Here is an 18,451-nt window from a genome sequence, read left to right as displayed (position 1 = left end):
CCCTACTCCTTGTCACGTACAACCGGGGATTCGAAACCACGCCAGTTGACTCAATGAAGGCCTTATGATACAGCGCACGCACGTGCTAACCATTCGGCCATCCACCCCCACCCCCCTGAATAATCAAACATCATGAATATAATATATTCAGAACACCGTAAATCTGTATTTATTATTGTGACTATCTTGTTCCTTTAATAAGGGTTAGTTGATCATCATCACTGGTTATTTCAGATTTTGAAATGTCAAGTAATAGTCCACAGTAATCAGTAATTTTTGAATATGCGTATTCATTTAGAAATTCTAACTGTGTAAGCGTGTGTACTAATTGCTGTATTCTCGAATAATGGCCATTGTTTATCTCATTTCAGGACATTTCGTTCTTCCGACTACACTCTGTCACGTACAACTGGGGAATCGAAACCACACTAGTTGACTCAATGACAGACCTTATGATACAACGCGTATGCAATAACCATTCGCTCATCCAAAGATTCTTTAAGGTTGTAGTTGATCAGACTATTTCATGTTTTAACTCTATGCTAAAGATAATTTATAAATTAATAAAGAAATATATTGCTTATACATTAAGTGCATAAAATAGTTTTGTTACTGCTATGTATAGAAAAGAGTCCTTACCTTGTTGAACGCTGTAGCTGGTTAAGTAGAGTGAAGAAGATGTTTTTAAGTTGTATTAATTTGGCCTAAGGTATACATATGTATGTATGATGTTATCTTTTCTTTCTTTCCCTACAATAACGTAGATATCTCTATTTTCTTCCTCCAGGCATTTACATTTTACAAATTGATTTTTGCACACCAAAATGTCGACTAATCCGTTCTAAAATAATACGTACGCCAAACATTTTACAATATAACTCGTATTAAAGTTAAACTCAACGATAAAAATAAAACAATATTTACCTAACCATATTGCATTGGAATTGAAATAGATGTGAGACAATAATTAGAGTTTAACCAATAATTGAATCACCTGTTTAATTAACCGCATTATAACTCATATAACCCGTTAATTTCAATAATATATCATTTCAGTTGAGTTTTTTGCTATTTTTAGCGAATACGTGTACCCAAACAAAAAGTAACAATTTGTCAAAAATCCATCAAAATAATAGCCATTTTGTAGATGTCAAGCCTCAGGGTAATTTCATATTTCATCACACCGTATACATTAATATTCTTGTTTATATATCATTTTTCATAAAAAAAATACGAGCAAACTAGAACACTACACGAATTTGATTTGAAAAACGATAAGAATGTGTGATGATTTCTTTGATTTAGGTTAAAATAGTATTGAATGGGGTTGATATGATTTATTTTTTACATTAAGGATAGATCTATACAATTATATTATCGTTACGAGGAGACTATGCAGTTGTGACACTTCCATCTTGCGACAAGGGTCGGTAATTCAGTGAATAGCTTATATTTTAGATTGAATTATCAATGTTGAAGACAAAAACAATTACAAAAGATAATTTTAAAGAGAGGATTTCATATTCATGGCTAATTTTAGTTTGGTAATTTTTTTAGAATGAACAATATCAACCGTTGAACAGAAACACAAATACATCTAAATGTCTTTGTTCATAAAACTTTAAAGTAGACACAAGCCCACTTCACAAAGGGGCATATTAGGTGGTTGGTGTCATGTCCTGTTCCCATGCGAACAGTTTTAGATACATTTTGGTTTACTATATGGTGTTTTGTTATATCTTCGTGCGTATGCTTTGTTGGGCAGTTTTCCAGCGTTGTGTATGAGCATATGGTTATAAATTAAAAGACAAGAACATATTCGGCCACTATTTTAGAAAATACCGGTATGTCTGAATTACATTTTCATCTTGTTTAAAGGGATAGTCTCAGATATATTTTAGGGGTTTAACGTTCACTCGACAGAAACTAGGTCATTTCGGGACTAACATATGGTTCAATTTTATTTCAATAATTCGCTTGTGCGTAGGGGTCTTTAGCAGAGGGATGAAACCGGAGAACCCGGGGATAACCAACGAGGTTGGACAGGCGATTCAACTCCTTGCCTCGTACCACCGGGGAATCGAACTCACGCCAGCTGACTCAGTGACAGACCTTATGATACAACGTGTACGCGCTAACCATTCGCCCCCCCCCACACACACACACACACCAACTCCGCCCTCCAGTTTGGGAATAGAACTGTTCAATTCTAGCTGAAAGTTTGTAACAGACATCCATCCTTGTCTTGTTAAATTATTTGACAGTGTGTGATACGATTCAGAGGAAATACAAACTTCCAGTTGCAAGGCACAACCTGATTAAAACGCGGATCCATTTTCTTTCCGTTATTCTCTTTTTTTATTGTTTTTTTTTTTTTGAGGGGGGGGGGGATTTTATTTTCGTTGTCGTCAGCTCAGTGGGATGTCAGATCTTTTTGAAGTAGACGGCATCAAACGTATAACACAAACAAAAACACCAACAAAAAACAGAAATGAAATGAAATGGGGTTTAAGGACCTACTGTTCTGCTTCGACTGGGCTAATGAAAATGGCAAAAGAAACAGGCCAAATTTAGATTTCTATTTTAACCAGATTTGTTCAAAGCACGAATATAAGTGCCCGTATCGCCATGCTTTTATTCTTTCCAACGTTATAGTAGTAAGTAATCGTCTCGAGTATCAAGCCACTCATACAACTGAAGAATAAAATTCCTTATTACTCAGTTACGTTATCCCGTTAAGCAAATCTAACGATCATATCCGGACAGATGAATGTTTTAATTTAAAACTATTTAAAACTTCCCAGACAAGACACGTAGGCTACATATGTTGTACATCCCGTCGTTTGATCTACGTACTTAAATCCACTTCTATTTATGGTGTCCTGAGAAATATGGAAGTTACCCTTATAGGGCTTGTAAAAGTAACAGGCTTATCAGATAACACAATGTTAAAAGATTGTACACTCCGGGCAGTACAAATAACCAACTCCCCTTCCCACTTATCATATTGTGCTATTCTCGAGCAACAATTACAACATAATATAATTATTTGTTGTTACATAACCACTTTTTATCATGTTGTTTATTATTAAGATAAAGATACACCTTGATCTTTGATATTTCTTATCGCCTGTACATCGATACGTGAGCAGACCAAGATCTTTATTGAATATGTCAGCCTTTGTAATGCTCAAATGTACACGTTATCCCAACATAATAGAATAAAGGTGAAATGTAGAGAGTTTAAGAAAGTCTATGTAAATGCATAACGTTATGTGATTGTAAGTGAGTCGTTATGACCTGACAAAAATATTGACCTCCATATACTGGATGCAATAACAAGAAATGATATACCAAGAAACGTCCTACTTTTCTGCACCGACCGGTGCGCTATAAGGGATGCCTGGACGTTTTTGTTTGCTCGAATTCCAATTGTCAAGGCTTCTTTTACGTGCACGACAATAAGTACGCGTACAATCCCAAAAATGAACTTTGCCATACTCTTCGTCCTGACAACACCCGGATTGAAACTGGGAAACCACTGGTTAGTGAGCCATAACCATATTCACATCCACGGGGGTCTGGGTGGCCGAATGGTGCGCGTTGCATCATAAGGTCTGTCACTGAGTCAAGTGGCGTGGTTTCAATGCTTCTACGTGTTAAGGAGTAGGGTCGCCTGTCCAACATGATGGGTATTCTCCGGGTCCCCCTGATGTTCTCCCAATGCTAAAGACCACTACGCGCAAGCGAATTAATGAAATAAAATTGAACAACATGTTAATCCCGAAATGATCTAGTTCGTTTCGAGTGGAAGCTAATCTCTCTCTCTCTCTCTCTCTCTCTCTCTCTCTTCACAAGTACATACCTGATAAATATACTGTAGCTCTCAATAAAACTCCACGTGTTATTGCAATTTTAAATGTTAATATAGTCTCTTTATTAAATAAAATATTGTATTAATAAATATTATATCTTTATCTATTATAGTTATTGAATTTCATTACTATTTGTAATTACCGTAATGGTTATTAAACATGGTGTGTATACTAGTCCGGTCGCCAAACCCAATATTTCGAGTGAACCTGGATATTGCATTGTATACAAAGTTTTTTTTATGATTGATTTTAGTAGCCTATGGTGTCCTCTTTCAGAATCTACCGGATGAACCTCGGTCACCCTTGAGCGTTTTGAAAAATTCGAGATGGCGTCCAAGACGGCCGCCACATCAAATAATCCCCTACAGCTCCCATAGTATTTATTCTAGGGTGATAATTTTGGTGTCTAACCGTAGATTTCTGGAGTCAAGGAATACACTGAAATCCTTCTGTATGTTGTGGGGTGATTAGATGATGGTAATATCCAAAATGCCAGACAATATGACCCTTTAACTCGTTAGCGGCCGTCGAGGGCCATTATTTCACCAAAACAAACTAAACAAATTCTACCCGCAAAACAGGAACATAACCTCCACAAAACTAGGAAATATCCAGTTTAATCCTTTAGTCGTGTTTCTGGCTGCAACCTGTGTCTCGATTTTCCATTTTTACGGTTATTTCATCCACCACAAAACGTATTCAAATCCACTAAATGTCACAGGCATCCGATGGCATCGAGGGCTGATTATGGGAGTGGTAAGTTAATTAATATCTAATTAATAATTTATATAACATTTCAGGTCTAAAGAAAGACCTGCAATAGACAGATTTAACTCTTGCATAATGTATGTTTAATATGCTGTGATAGTATAACTTTCTCTCTAATTTAACATTTTTCCACGGCCATCCAAATTTTCAGAAAAAACTCCCGTCGATTTGCTTTCATTGTTGTGGGTATAAACGATGCAAATACATAAATTAAATATCTTAATTCTAAACAGATCTAAAAGATTAAAATATATCAAAATTTAATAATAAACTGTAGAAATATATGAAACAAATTTAAAAGTAAAAACTCTATTTTAATAATTCTCGAAATATATAAATTACTTACTAGAATCAATAATTTTTATGATTTGGAATGAGTTGGTATGAGAATATAGAGTTCAGAAAATGTACAATACTTGGCAGTTAATTAAAAAATGAAGCACAAAGACAAGCACTAAGAAAGCACTAAGAAAATGTACAATACTTGAAATATTATTAAAAATGAAGAACAAAACATAACAAATTATTAATATCGTCAAACTAACATAATACCATAAATTAAATTTCCCTCAGTTAGGAATTATATGTAATAGCCAGTATAGTTTAATGGCAAATTAAAGAACATTTAATTTCCAGCTGTTCTAGTTGTTGAGGACTCATCAGTCGTCACCATATTGCACCCATTCTGAGATAAACACTAATATACACATTTAGATAGTTTATAACAACAGACGTCTCCTGCCCTCGAAATGTAATTATATAATATAATTTTGCCTTAATTATCCATAAAAACGTTTTCCGGATAAATCTTTTCGTAGAAGCAAAATATTTAAATATTAAATATTGTCCCTGCATGTATGTATGGTAGGTGGGTGTTGTCATTATACTGGCATTATACTAGAATATATTTGTTTAATAGAACATTTAGACATATTAATATCTTCATGTGTGTTTTCTACAACCTCGTTGTGCTGTCTCCACCATTCGATGCATACTTGGATCTGAACTGTAATGATGATATTATAAAGGATTAAAACCCATTCGTCATACCCTAGAAATACAAATTGGCTTTTTAAAAAAAATCATTGAATCTCTTTCCCTGGAACTGCGACCCATTGATGAAGGATTTCAGAATATAACACAACTCGCCACCATTACCCTTGATGTGCACGAAAAATATGAAATGGTCGAGAAATTTACGAAAGAGTCTTGAATCAACAGTATTGCCAATTTAAAGACGACAATCAAATGAACTCACTGCCTAATACCATTACGCATTATTTAAATTATGACAAATACACCGAGTTCAATGTAGTGCATGAAAACGGTCGTATTACAAGAGAAACCGGAAATACTATGACCCACCCCCACCCTTATATACATGTATATGAAATGAATTAAAATGAAATGGGGTTCAACCTCCTACTGTTCTGCTCCGACTGGGCTAATGAAGACTGGCATACGCCATACAGGAAAATTTTGTGACAAAGTGATTTATATTTCTCACCAAATTGAACAGTATCATTTAGGTACATAGAACTTAATGAACTCTGCTAGTTTTAACAATATATGATTTTTGACTTTCACCTCTATATAAACTTCTGTTAAGCACGAGCTTATTAAACAATCTAATTGATTCAGTATGTTCTTTACTAACTACGAGTGGTCTTTGCACACGCTCCGCTTTACTTCAAAGGAATATGCATTGGTCAGTAGGCATGCCGTGACGAGATAAAAGAGACAATTGCATGTATGACCATGTGTGCAAGGGTATATATTGAGGAGTTCACTGACAGTTAGGACAGAGGAGCCGGGCGGAGAAGAAAAACTTGGACGAGTGTATGGACTCAACCGAGTTCAGCCGCTGTCTTGGCAGACGGGCAGAATGGTGGAATTAACATAGTTAGATGTGTTCCTGTCGTAGACTAGTTCTTGTATAGTTTAGGACCTGTATTTACGAAACCGATCTTCTGTTATACACTAATAGTGTTACAATTTTGCTCGGACAGCTGCGCTACCTTATATATGATTTCAAAGTAGGAATCACTGCAGAAATGGAATTAAATGAAATTGGGTTTATCGTCCTACTGTTCTTCACCAAGACGTGCATACGCCATGCATTGTACTTTACAATTTGCTCGGACAGTGCCGCTATTCTTATTTTGAATTCCAACTGTCGGGGTTTATTTTACGTGCATACCAACATGTATATTGCACCATCCAAATGACTAGACACTTTTCTTTGTCAGTCCCTCTAGCCTGCACCACTGACAAGAGTAAAACAACGCTGGAAAATCACAATCTACTTTCTCGAGACCCAATTTACTGAGCCACCACGGTTTAGACTTGTCCGGAGAGGGAAGGGTGTTCGACAGCGAGTATATTAATCTAGAGTCCAATTTGTACATTATAACGTTAACCGTTATCAAAATGAACATGTGCTTTTAAAATGCGTATTAATACTTACCCCCTCAACTCCATCAAATCTTGCAGGTGAGGACGATTTATATTTCGTTAAGCAGCATACAGCCACACTCAGACATAGTAAAAAGGCGGCTATGATGGATACGACTATAATAAGAGCTAAAACTGGTTCTGAATATTTTGAAACTGGGGTTTTATCTCCATCTGTAAATAAAAATATATCTGATGTAATGTGTGTATCGTACCCGGAATCCTAATATGCCAACCATCGCGAAAGGCGTTCAAAATTTACCATCGTTAAAATGTCCATAAAAAATAAATTGTTTGACCTGATATGCATCGCAGTACTCAGTCTTCAATTGCGTTTAATTAAAACCACCTATAACCAAGTTATAGTTCGATCTCTGCATCTTCGCACAAGCGGGCGCTATAGACGGTCGTTTATTGGTCGATTTATCACCATTGCTTTAAATCAGTGGATTGTAAAATGTAAACATAAGAAATCATTTGACTGAGGTCGTATAAAATAAAGAAATTAATCTTACCCTGCCCTTCACTTGTAGATTTATCATCATCCCTGTCATCCTGTCAAAATAACAATCATAACACAAATAAAATATTTATAGTGTTTTCATTTATTAATATGTGTTTAGATTGTTTTATAATATTATCTATTGTGTTTTCATTTATTATTATGCATGTGTTTAGATTGTGTTATAATATGGTGTTTTCATTTTTTAATGTGTTTAGATTGTTTTATAATAAAGGTGTCGTAATATTTGTGAATATTTCCATAGGCATAGAAATTGGATTTAAAGTATCTTCAACACAATAATTTTGAGACTAACATACACATGCCTTTGAGTTTTGCCTAAAAGAGTTTTGCCTGGACAGTGGCATTTCACTCTGCCCTTCGTCGAATTCCAACTGTCATGTTTTCTCGTGTGTGCACCCCAGTGTGCATAAGGGAGGACGTGGATTTTACACACCATCAACTAGGTAATATTTCCCTTGTCTGCCAGTCATGGATTACCCATGAACAGTGGGAACAGGGCTTGATAAATTCCAAGGATTTTCTTGAAACACGTCGGAATTCCATCCTAGGGCATTCTGTAGTCGTCCTAACGACTCGACTACTATAAACATACTTACCATAAAATATATCATAGCTATTTCATGTCTTTTCAAATCTGTTTGTTCTTCAGCCTACAAATAATAAAATGATAGGGTAATTGTTTGTTTGACTGTAATGAGGATTATTAAATACACATTGATTTGTTGTAGCTACTGGATCAAACAATGAATTGGAGATCGAGCAACAGGCAATGCCTCTGCCAGACCCCTATCTACGTTTATTGTTTGAAATGTCTGTGTATATTGTGTCCTGTCCGTGGGCGTGGCTTGTGTAATTGTTTATGATTGTATTGTGGGGTCCTCCTGAACTTATGTGCGCATATCGGACTTCCACCAATCACATTAGAGAAATTAAATTTGCCCTAAAGGTCTCCAAGTTGAGTTTGGGCTGCTGCACTGACAATAGTTTTAACTAACGTGGGAACACCCGATATCTCACGTGAAGGCTATGGTTATTAAATATTATCATGCCAAGTATAACTATGCCTTTCGAAGCAATTTGATATTTGGGTTTATAGTTTGCATTTATTAACAAACAGTAACTTATATCACACCGTCTTCATTAGCCCAGTTGTTCCAAAAAAGTATAACGGCAAACCGCCGTTTCATTTCATTTCCTATTGCCATTGGAACTGAGAAAAAACATTTTCAACGTGTAGCCAATTGGTACTAACACTATTACCTTTAAAAATATTTCAAAGCCTTCTAATTTTTCTGGTAAAGCTTCAGTCGGTATAACATCAGCTGTATATAATCCCATTTCATCTTTTGTTGTTTCTACACGGAATTTCTGTTCAGAACCCGGTGGAATAGCTGTAAAACATAAATCTTAATAATAAAACTGAATTTAAGGTGTCTTGTGGGTTATCTCCCATTGTCATAGCACAGGAGAATTACATCACGTGCTGGTCCTACTATTCAGTACCAAACAGGCCAATAAAGACGGGAATAAGCCATGCAATGTATATAAGAGGAATTTTGCCCAAACATCGAAGCTACGGAATGCTTAATTCGATTTCAAACTATCATGTTTTCTTTTACGTGAACGCAGGCGTTTACACGTACAGGACCTCGGTTTTTCGCCACATCCAATCGACTAGGCGTTGTTCCTTGCCAGGTCCCGACAAGGGGAAAGCACTCCAGGATAATCCGAGGAACTTTCTAGGCTAACATCGAGATCGAACCGGGAAGAATGTTTACTTGTGTCTGGAACTAAACCAATAAAATAAACCCATGTCTACTTACTTGAAGCAATGGTGAATTTGATTTCAGCTGCTAAAGTTAAGTCAAGATCTCTAGCTTGTATTTTTGTAGAACTTGAGATTTTATTAGGAACTGGATAAGTTGTTAAACTTTGTCCCTAAAAGTAATTTCAACAACTTATTAAATAATGAAAGTTTTAAGATGACCTATTTATAGTAATTTAAATGATTCGATAATCTGTTGATATCGATGTTAGTGCATACACTCGAATATAATTTAAATTTTGACAAAAGCATAAAGATACCGAGGTGAAATGTAAACTTCAAATGGCAACAACTTACTTGTCGTTTATTCTGCTGTCCATATGTTTTGTTATTTGATGTAAACAAAGACCTACAATGGGCATATTTAGCTCTTGCATAATTCCTGTTTAACTTTACAAGTAGATATAGGCTACGCTTAATTAAAACCAGACGAATTGTCGATTAATTAAGGCAATACAGAACAAAAACAATACTGACAGTGACACTGAATTCATATATTTTACGTACTAGCCTACCTGCTTAATTTGACTGGCTAATGTTGTATATTTTGGCCAGGCACATGTACCCATGTGTTGAAAACAACCTTGGTAAACGTAGGCCACGCCCTGGTCGTTACCATCAGTAATATACACTGTCATGGTTGTTTGGTTAGATTTCCTCTCATTCGGACCACCATCCTGAAATAACAAAAATAAAGGTCTCTGTTATTGTCAAATATACATAAACATTTTCATATGACAGATAGTTTATTATTTGTGTAGCTTTAGAACTAGTGCGTATTAGCCACCTCTATCTCCATACACAAATCGGATTATATTAATGAATTAATTCATTTCAAGAAAATCTAATAGGGGTAAAGAAAATAAAGGAAACTTCATCGAACCTGCTCATGCGGCATGGGTAACTTATAACTAGAAACTTATGCTGTCCTAATCCATATGGGAAATAGGATCTTTCCATCTGTCATACTCGCCAATGATTACCGGATTTTATCGAGGAATGCCGTTCAGGAGCGGTTGAAGACGGGTTGGAACCTGAATGCTTTTACCATTTTCGGGAGATGAAACCACCATGTACACAATATAAACGTATCAAGGTAATTAACTTGAAGGCGTTTGTCAAATCATAAATTATGTTTACCGTGACTTTTATTCTAACAGTAAGATAGTTGTTGTTAACACCAAGTTGATCGTAGTCTAACGTTTTTTTCACCATTAAACCACCAGTATACATATCTATGTTAAAATATTGAGAGCCATCCGTCTGAAATAAAACGAAAAGAAATAAAGATACATTATAGGAGATTAGATAAAGAACTGACAGTTCTTACTATAATAGTTTAAAACTAGATAATGTAAAGGGAATTTGCTGTAAATTTCAGTCAAATTGATCCACTCGGAACCGAGATTTTTAGCGATTGAATTTTCGGCATCGCTAGCCTCTATCATCATTACTAAAACACATTATCCATTTCACGATTAAATCATGAATGAAAATCGAACAGCAAATCGGAATTGGCAGATTTAGCTCTCGCATAATGTATGTTTAATCAAGAGAAAGATAACCAAATTACGCTATAGCAATTTAAACAGTTGACTGTTTAAACGAAATTATCACATAACACCAAGACTTAAATCGATAAATGGATTTTAGATATGTTACTAAAATTTTATATTAATAATAGCACGGCTCCTATCTATAGCTTGTATTTAAATATATAAATTAAGAGGAAAATGTCGAATACGATTTGCCCAAAGATTTTCAACGCCATTAATTCTTGAGAAAACTGACAAAAAATCTCTCCAACTATGAATATCTGTTCTTTTGATAATCTTAATTCTTAATTGCATAAACTTAATTGCATTAAACTGTCTTCATTAGCCCTGTCGGTCCAAAAAGTATAGGACGTTAAAAACTATTTCATTTCATTGCACAAAAACGTCTTAGGCATACAAGCGAGAATGGTCGGTGTTCATTTATATTTTGATTATAATTGAAATATAAAGCATTACTAAGAAGCCACCTACCAATGATCCAGGCATAGATATTATCTCATACGTCATATTTCCCAATAAATTAAAATCTTTATCTGTAGCCTGTACAGTAAAAACACTCATTCCCTCGGGCGTTAGCTGAAATAATAATTTAAACATTTTCATAGCAAAATCCAAATATATTAAGAATAAATTTGTATATTGAAGGAGTAGACAGCAACCGGTTTGTTTAAACAATTTAGTCGACCTGTTTCTTTACTTTAGTTTTATTTTTTCAAAAGTTCAGATAAAGTAAATGTTTGATAGGATTATATTTGATGTATTAGTTCAAAAATCAGGATTTTTCGGCGATGTTTCCTCTTTCTTATCAGTGGTATATATTTGTGCAATTCCATAGATTGTAGGATCTATTACTACAACATATATAGTAGGATATGTTTAGTTTTATTCGGATATATTACTAGATTGTAAACCCCGTTAACTAAAATATATTCCTAGATTATTGTCCATAGAATATATTACTAGACCTTATTACTACAATATAGTAATAGTTTGTTGGCCCTATTACTAGAACATATTATTATAATGTACAAAACTTACTTCACTTAGAGTAATATTGTAAGGTGATTCTTTGAATTGAGGATAATTATCATTTATGTCTAGGATCTGGATTCTGACGTCATAGAACTTCTTTTAAAAAAGAAAATAAATTACATGTAGTATGATCACAATTATTTTCAGTCCCCAAACTGTATAAAAGATTCCACAAATGCAACAGATCATAGTTCCGTGCCCTTATTTGTAAATATGAAAGGCTCACAGTTTTATCAATAGTCTAATTCTATTTTATGTTCCATCCAACATGGCGGATCACCCATGGGCCTAGAGATATCAGCCTTTATACCTGTACAAATCGTGTAAACAGGTGGAGGATTGGTCTTCAAATTGAGATTAAACAATTTCTTTGAAAGTGTGACACTAGAATATGCTAACTCTTTCCGGAACACCTGATGCCACTTGTCACTGGGTTTATTTGTGATGATGAATTTGGCCTTTGGCAGGAAAACGTTTGGGCATTTAGTTTACCATGCACTATTTCCGTGTAATATTTTGTTATGTCACTGTACAGGGATTTTCCCCCGAATATTAAAATAAACTCCGGAATTGTCTGAAGTCTCCATTTCAAGAACAAAGTTGTGAGTAATGTATTCATCATAAATAAGACAAACACTCCTACCATTGCTGTAGTATTGGTGACTGGCGTACATTTCAGTGTGAATGTTAGAAAGTTAATGTCATCTTCCGGATCATCTGTTGGACCCTAAAATAAATTTGACAAGGAAATAAGTATACTATTGGATTTATGAAGTTGTGGTGATTGCTAATGGTCGTCATTATATTTCATATATTACATCACAGGAGTCTTATTTTCTATCCGTATATAAATACACCATACGCTACTAGACAACATACAATAAAAAAGGATAATTTATTGTATGTTGTCTGTGTATGTATATACGGATAAAAATTCCTACTCGTTTGATTACATACAATACAAATCTCACACAATTCATAGTAAATCGGTTTTGTTCCAGTTCAACATCAATAGGCCGAAGCATTTGTCCCGTATGCAACTAGTAGCCTTTTGAAATAGCTTTTATACACCTACAAAATGTTGCTAAAACCGATCTGTATTTCTATATAATAACTTTAGAAAGTTCTGATAGAATTGGTGTATTCCAAAAACAGTATAATTCGCAACAATTTTACTATCAGTTAAGACTTCGAAGCTGCCGATGCCCCCTTGTATTTTTCGTGTTTTCTATCAGTATAATAGTTCATGCAATATACATTTTTATTACTTACATCTCTAACCACTGGATTAACTAATCGAACAATATTGTCACCACTTGCTAAAGTTTCAAACGTTACCAATGATCTCGGATCAATCAAAGGGAAGTTTTCCATGACGGCGACAGTTATGCCATCGGGAGTTGTCTCCCCTATTTTACCACGAAATCTTAACGCATCTCTGTAGTTTTCACTATTTGGGTATTGTTCCAAATCTGTTTAAAGAATTAAAACAGTTACCAAATTATTGTTGAAAGAAAAGAAGAAATAAAAAACTAGGCACTACAAAAATTATAAATATAAGTGTATTTTCTAAATGTCGAACCAGGGCATAGCTATAAAATATCCAATCTGTTTCACAGAGGAATAACGAAAGTCTTCTTATAACTCCGTAAGACATTGTGAGCGTGAACTGGTCCGGGCCGAATAATGCCTTTTACTCATTTTATATACCATTTCCACTCAATAGGAAATATTTTTTTATCTAGATATAGGCTACTTGAAACATCTTTATTTATTTTTCTAATGATTTAAAAAAAATGTTCTAGAATTTAATTTGCAGAATGAAAAAATAATACTGCGAGCTCATGTCATCTCTATCAGTGAGGGGAGCCACAGTGGCTAAGTGAGTGAAGACGCTGGCTCGCTAGGTTGAAGGTCACGGGTTCAATCCCGGTGTAGGTCGAGAAAATTCATCTGGATTTCCCGGCGTGGTTTTCTCTTGTCAGTGGTGCAGGGCGGGGGACCTGACAAGGACAGTTGTCTAGTCGTTCACGTAAAAAATCCCTTGGCAGTTGGATTTCGATATAAGAGTAGGCCATAGCGCCGCTGTCCGGGCAAAATTTCCCTCGTTGCATTCATTAGCCCAGTCGGAGCAGAACAGTAGGACGTTAAATCCCATTTCATTTCATTTCCCTATCAGTGATTGTAGCGAATATTTACTGCTGATCAGTGTGTAAAATATCTAGAATGATAAATAATAGGCGTTTGTTTCTTTATTGTGTGGCGGTGGGCGGGTGGTTTTATTTCATTGAATTGTTCCCAAAATTCGATTTTACTAAAGTTTATTCCCGGAGACACAATTATACAGTAATGTTATATCCTCTTTGTCACATGTCTTCTAAATAATATCCTGTTGTAAGTACAATTATATTTAGATATTACCTTCTTTTGTAGCCTCTAATAACCGGATATTCAATGTTGGTGTGGTCGCCAGAAATGGCCCGTCATCCAGTGACTCACATGCTGTAATAAACGACAATTCATGAATTAATCATTTTAATTTCATTATAACAATTTCGATGACGTCTACAACAAGTTCTGGTCGTGAACGGTGGGGGTTGGATGGTCGAATGGTTAGCACGTGCGTGCTGTATCACAAGGCCTGTCATTGAGTCAACTGGCGTGGTTTCGAATCCCCGGTTGTACGTGACAAGGAGTAGGGTCGCCTGTCCAACCGCGTGGGTTTTCTCCGGGAACTCCGGTTTCCTCCCACTGCTAAAGACCCCTACGCGCAAGCGAATTATTGAAATAAAATTAAAATCATATATATGTTAGTCCCGAAATGACCTAGTTTGTGTCGAGTGGACGTTAAACCCCATTTCTCTCTCTCTCTCTCTCTCTCTCTGGTCGTGAACGACTTAAAGCCGAATGGCCGAAATCAATATTTCGCCTGTAATGCTTTGATCGTATTCCAAGAAATGACCCTGTACCAGGTATCATCCAGATCCTTTGGCAAACCACGGACAAAAAAACTGTACATAGGAATTATTATATAATTATGTGATATCTACCCTAACACATAGACATCTCTTTATTTATAGCTACGTATTTCTGGGGTATTAAAAAATCTATCAAGCTGATTTGTAAATGTACAACATACATTCGATAGTCACGTGAACTGTTCAAGTGAAGTGATAATTTAGACTTGGGATTTAGCAGTCGAAGCTACTAGTACTTGGGATGATCTAGTATGTTGAAATACAAAATGGAGTCGATATAGCCAGAATCTGTCTATCATTCAAACTATCTGTATATCAGAAGAAGGCAATCAAGTAAGGCTGTTAGAAAAAAATAGTTTAAAGTTTCTTAAATTAGCTCCAAAATGAACAAATTCCTAAAACCTGTACACATGTAAGTTGTGTAAAAGTTTTGACCCCAGCTGATCATTACACATGTGTTATGTAATTATACATATGATAGAAAACTCAGCTGATCCGTGCGGTCATAAATACATTAAGCGAAAATTGCACATTTGTCAAATCATTATTATACAATCATGGGAATCATTCTACTAATTCTAGCGCTTAAAAAATCATTCGCGTAAAAATTGGAAATAATTTCTACTCGCCGACGGTATTTGGAATTTGTATCACTTCTTTTCACTATATAACTAAGTCTACACAAATGAAAGAGAGAGTTGACTCGATTAACCGGGTCCGTTAAACAGGTAAGATTAATGATGCCTAGCTGAGCAAGAGGCGAACCTTTTCAAACCTGCACACGTGATAATAACGCCGTAAAAGTGAACGTTGGATTTTAAAAGAAAATGATATATTTGCCAATTTCTCAACTGACACAAGGAAATTATAGGATTTAGGATTATTCTTTAACAAGACAGGAATGTGTGTATAGCTAACATGTATTTAAAGGCTTTATTTTAGCATATTTTAAAGTAGCTAAGTCTCTAACTCAATACCATCCAAAATCTTCGACATTGAAAACACGATTTATTTTTCGGTTTAAATCAACACTGATGTTGTGATCTTACTGGGAAAAGATGGCCTTCTGATATCCAATATTTAAGACAAAATAAACATTTTACAATTGGTACACGAATCGTGTACCATAATGCGTTTCGGCGCTATTTGTAATAAGTCACTCGAAAGTCATGTCAAACGTTGACGCTATATTCTTATCTGGAGAGAGCATGCCCAATATGTCCGGGCAAAATTTCCCTCATAGCACACTGTATGGCGTATGCCCGTCTTCATTAGCCCAGGTTAGGAGCAGAAAAGTAGGACGTTAAACTCCATTTCATTTCATTTCATTTCATTGCATGCCCAATAAATACTATCGGCGTAGACTGGAATAACCAGACGCTAGAGGTTGAAATTTGATTGAGAATACTGGCGTATTTCGCCGAATCTAAATGATTAGAAATTACAGTAAAAACAGAAACGATTGAATGTAAATCAATTTATATACATTCATATTACATTATTGTATGCGTTGCGACCCATTTGTGTCAATTTCTAGGTCCCAAATATTAGCGACTTAGCGCCTTTAAACATATGACTTAAAAAAAAATAATGCAATTCTCGCTTTAATACGTAACATTAGAATATCAGTTTTAGAGGGGTTTATTATTTGTTCTGTATCATACTTACGATTTTGTGCATTGACTGCTATGAAGCCCAGAACAACTATTATTAATAAAACCTTCATTTTCGTTCTGCACCAGTCTCTCTAATGGTTCAAGTTGTCTATATAATGATATTAATAATATGTTTATAATAACTTTTTTTTTATTAATAACTGTCTCTATAATTATATTAATATTATAATTACTTTTTTTTTATTAATAACTGTCTCTATAATAATATTAATAGTATGTTTATAATAACTCTTTCAGTGTCCATAAACAGACGGGTATTAGCAAACCAGCCATGGTCCTAAACAAGAGCTCTGACCGATAAAAATGTAGACGGAGGTGTTGTAAGGTCCGTTAATACCAAAACCACAAAACGAAAATACAAGGATTTCAATCTATTGTCTCTATAAAAGTAATCGCGACAACTTTGTTTAAAATCTGGAATTACGGTAAATTAAAATAAAACAGACAGGAATTAATTCCACAAGTTTCTTACAACAGCCACGTTTTCAATAGTTTAATAACGAAAGACTAAATTAATCATATTTTCTACGCTCAATTTTTGCCACAGGTGCTTAAACGATATATTTAGGCTATTTTTAAACAGAATGTGTAAGATAAAGTTTAGCTAGCAGACGTAGTTGAATTGAAAATTTGCTACTTTTCACGGACACACGCTGATTTTCAAAGCGATTTTTAAATATACGATCATTACTGTCGACAGGATATTCCACTAAATTTAGACCATTAATAAAGACGTCCTTACCTTATCGTAGCAATATATTGAATGATAATATCACAATACTTAAATAATCTTTATAGCATCAGTCTTATAACGGATTTAGTTTTATATCCCATAACATTTCATTTAGTCTTCACGTGACTTTAAATTTTTCCAGGATATTTCTATATGAGGTAATATTGAACGTTCTTAAGACGCCGCGTGTTTAATGCGGTATAGGTATAAGTGAGACTGGTCAATCCATTCTACGAAAACTAATCCTTTAATTTCCAGTAATTTAGAAGCCGGATATCAAATCACGTGTATTAATGTGAAAGCAGATCCGTTTGCTAAATATTGAAGGATTCAACCATCCCTTACAAAACAGACATACCACTGTCCCTAAAAAATATAAAAAAAAATAGTCTGCGATATCACCTAAGGTAGAAGTGGACGTAAACAACACTATAGTTGCAGTTGTAGTAAATGAAATCAAATTGTGTTTAACTTTCTTTTTGTCTCCACCGGCTGAGCTAATGAAAAAAGGCATATCTTGTTTTTTTCGTGCCCTTCCGAAGGAATAGACGCTGTTACTTTCCAGGCCCGCGAATGAAAGCAGTACCACAAAATACAATAAAAGCTTAGGATGGCCTGGCAAACAAAGAGGTTGGGGAATGTTTTATATAAACCCATTCTTTGCCAGAATCGAGATAGGATTCAAAAGTTGGGTTTTTTTTGGAAGTACCCAAATAATGAAGGGGAAGGGGAGCAGTTTTCAGAAATTGTGCTGTTTGACTAGAGATGCTTAAAATAGGATTCAACTCGGTTATGCAGTCATTGTATACCTCTGAGTATGATATAAGTATAAACACACGCAGCCTAGTTCATATACCTCTAAGTACATGTAGTTACTCTTGCAATTCTTTCTTTCTGTAAATGGGCTTTTCTGGAATAAAATGCGTTCGATTGTATGGCCGTGTTTACCTTAATTCAAAATAGGAATACATATGTTTTTGCGATACAATAGAAAGGATTGTATTTCTGAAAATGCCCATTAATGACTT

General features: G+C 35.0%; 1 protein-coding gene across 4 annotated transcripts; it reads right to left on the bottom strand.

Annotated features, from left to right (window-relative positions):
• Positions 1-3,938: 3,938 nt before the first annotated feature.
• On the bottom strand, positions 3,939-17,562 carry LOC126811133 (protocadherin alpha-11). 4 transcript variants are annotated; one of them, XR_008785957.1, is made up of 16 exons: positions 17,433-17,562; positions 16,683-16,778; positions 14,458-14,538; positions 13,309-13,508; positions 12,680-12,763; positions 12,043-12,132; positions 11,476-11,580; positions 10,589-10,711; positions 9,964-10,125; positions 9,447-9,561; positions 8,884-9,014; positions 8,220-8,273; positions 7,613-7,652; positions 7,111-7,271; positions 5,598-5,694; positions 3,939-5,557 (listed from the first exon to the last, which is right to left on the bottom strand). XR_008785957.1 is itself a non-coding variant. In XM_056098483.1 (16 exons), the coding sequence occupies exons 2-15, from the start codon at positions 16,738-16,740 to the stop codon at positions 5,599-5,601; spliced, it is 1,455 nt and encodes a 484-aa protein (XP_055954458.1). In that variant the 5' UTR covers positions 16,741-16,778; positions 17,433-17,562; the 3' UTR covers positions 3,939-5,557; position 5,598. The 4 variants fall into 4 exon arrangements, 3 of the variants coding, with proteins under 3 accessions (XP_055954458.1, XP_050392573.1, XP_050392571.1); XM_056098483.1 differs by having other exon boundaries at positions 5,598-5,649; XM_050536616.1 differs by having other exon boundaries at positions 3,939-5,694.
• Between the last annotated feature and the right edge of the window lie 889 nt (positions 17,563-18,451).

This window comes from Patella vulgata, chromosome 2 (genome assembly GCF_932274485.2).
Source record: "Patella vulgata chromosome 2, xgPatVulg1.2, whole genome shotgun sequence".
Taxonomy (NCBI): domain Eukaryota; kingdom Metazoa; phylum Mollusca; class Gastropoda; family Patellidae; genus Patella; species Patella vulgata.
This window is presented reverse-complemented; position numbering and strand designations above follow the sequence as displayed.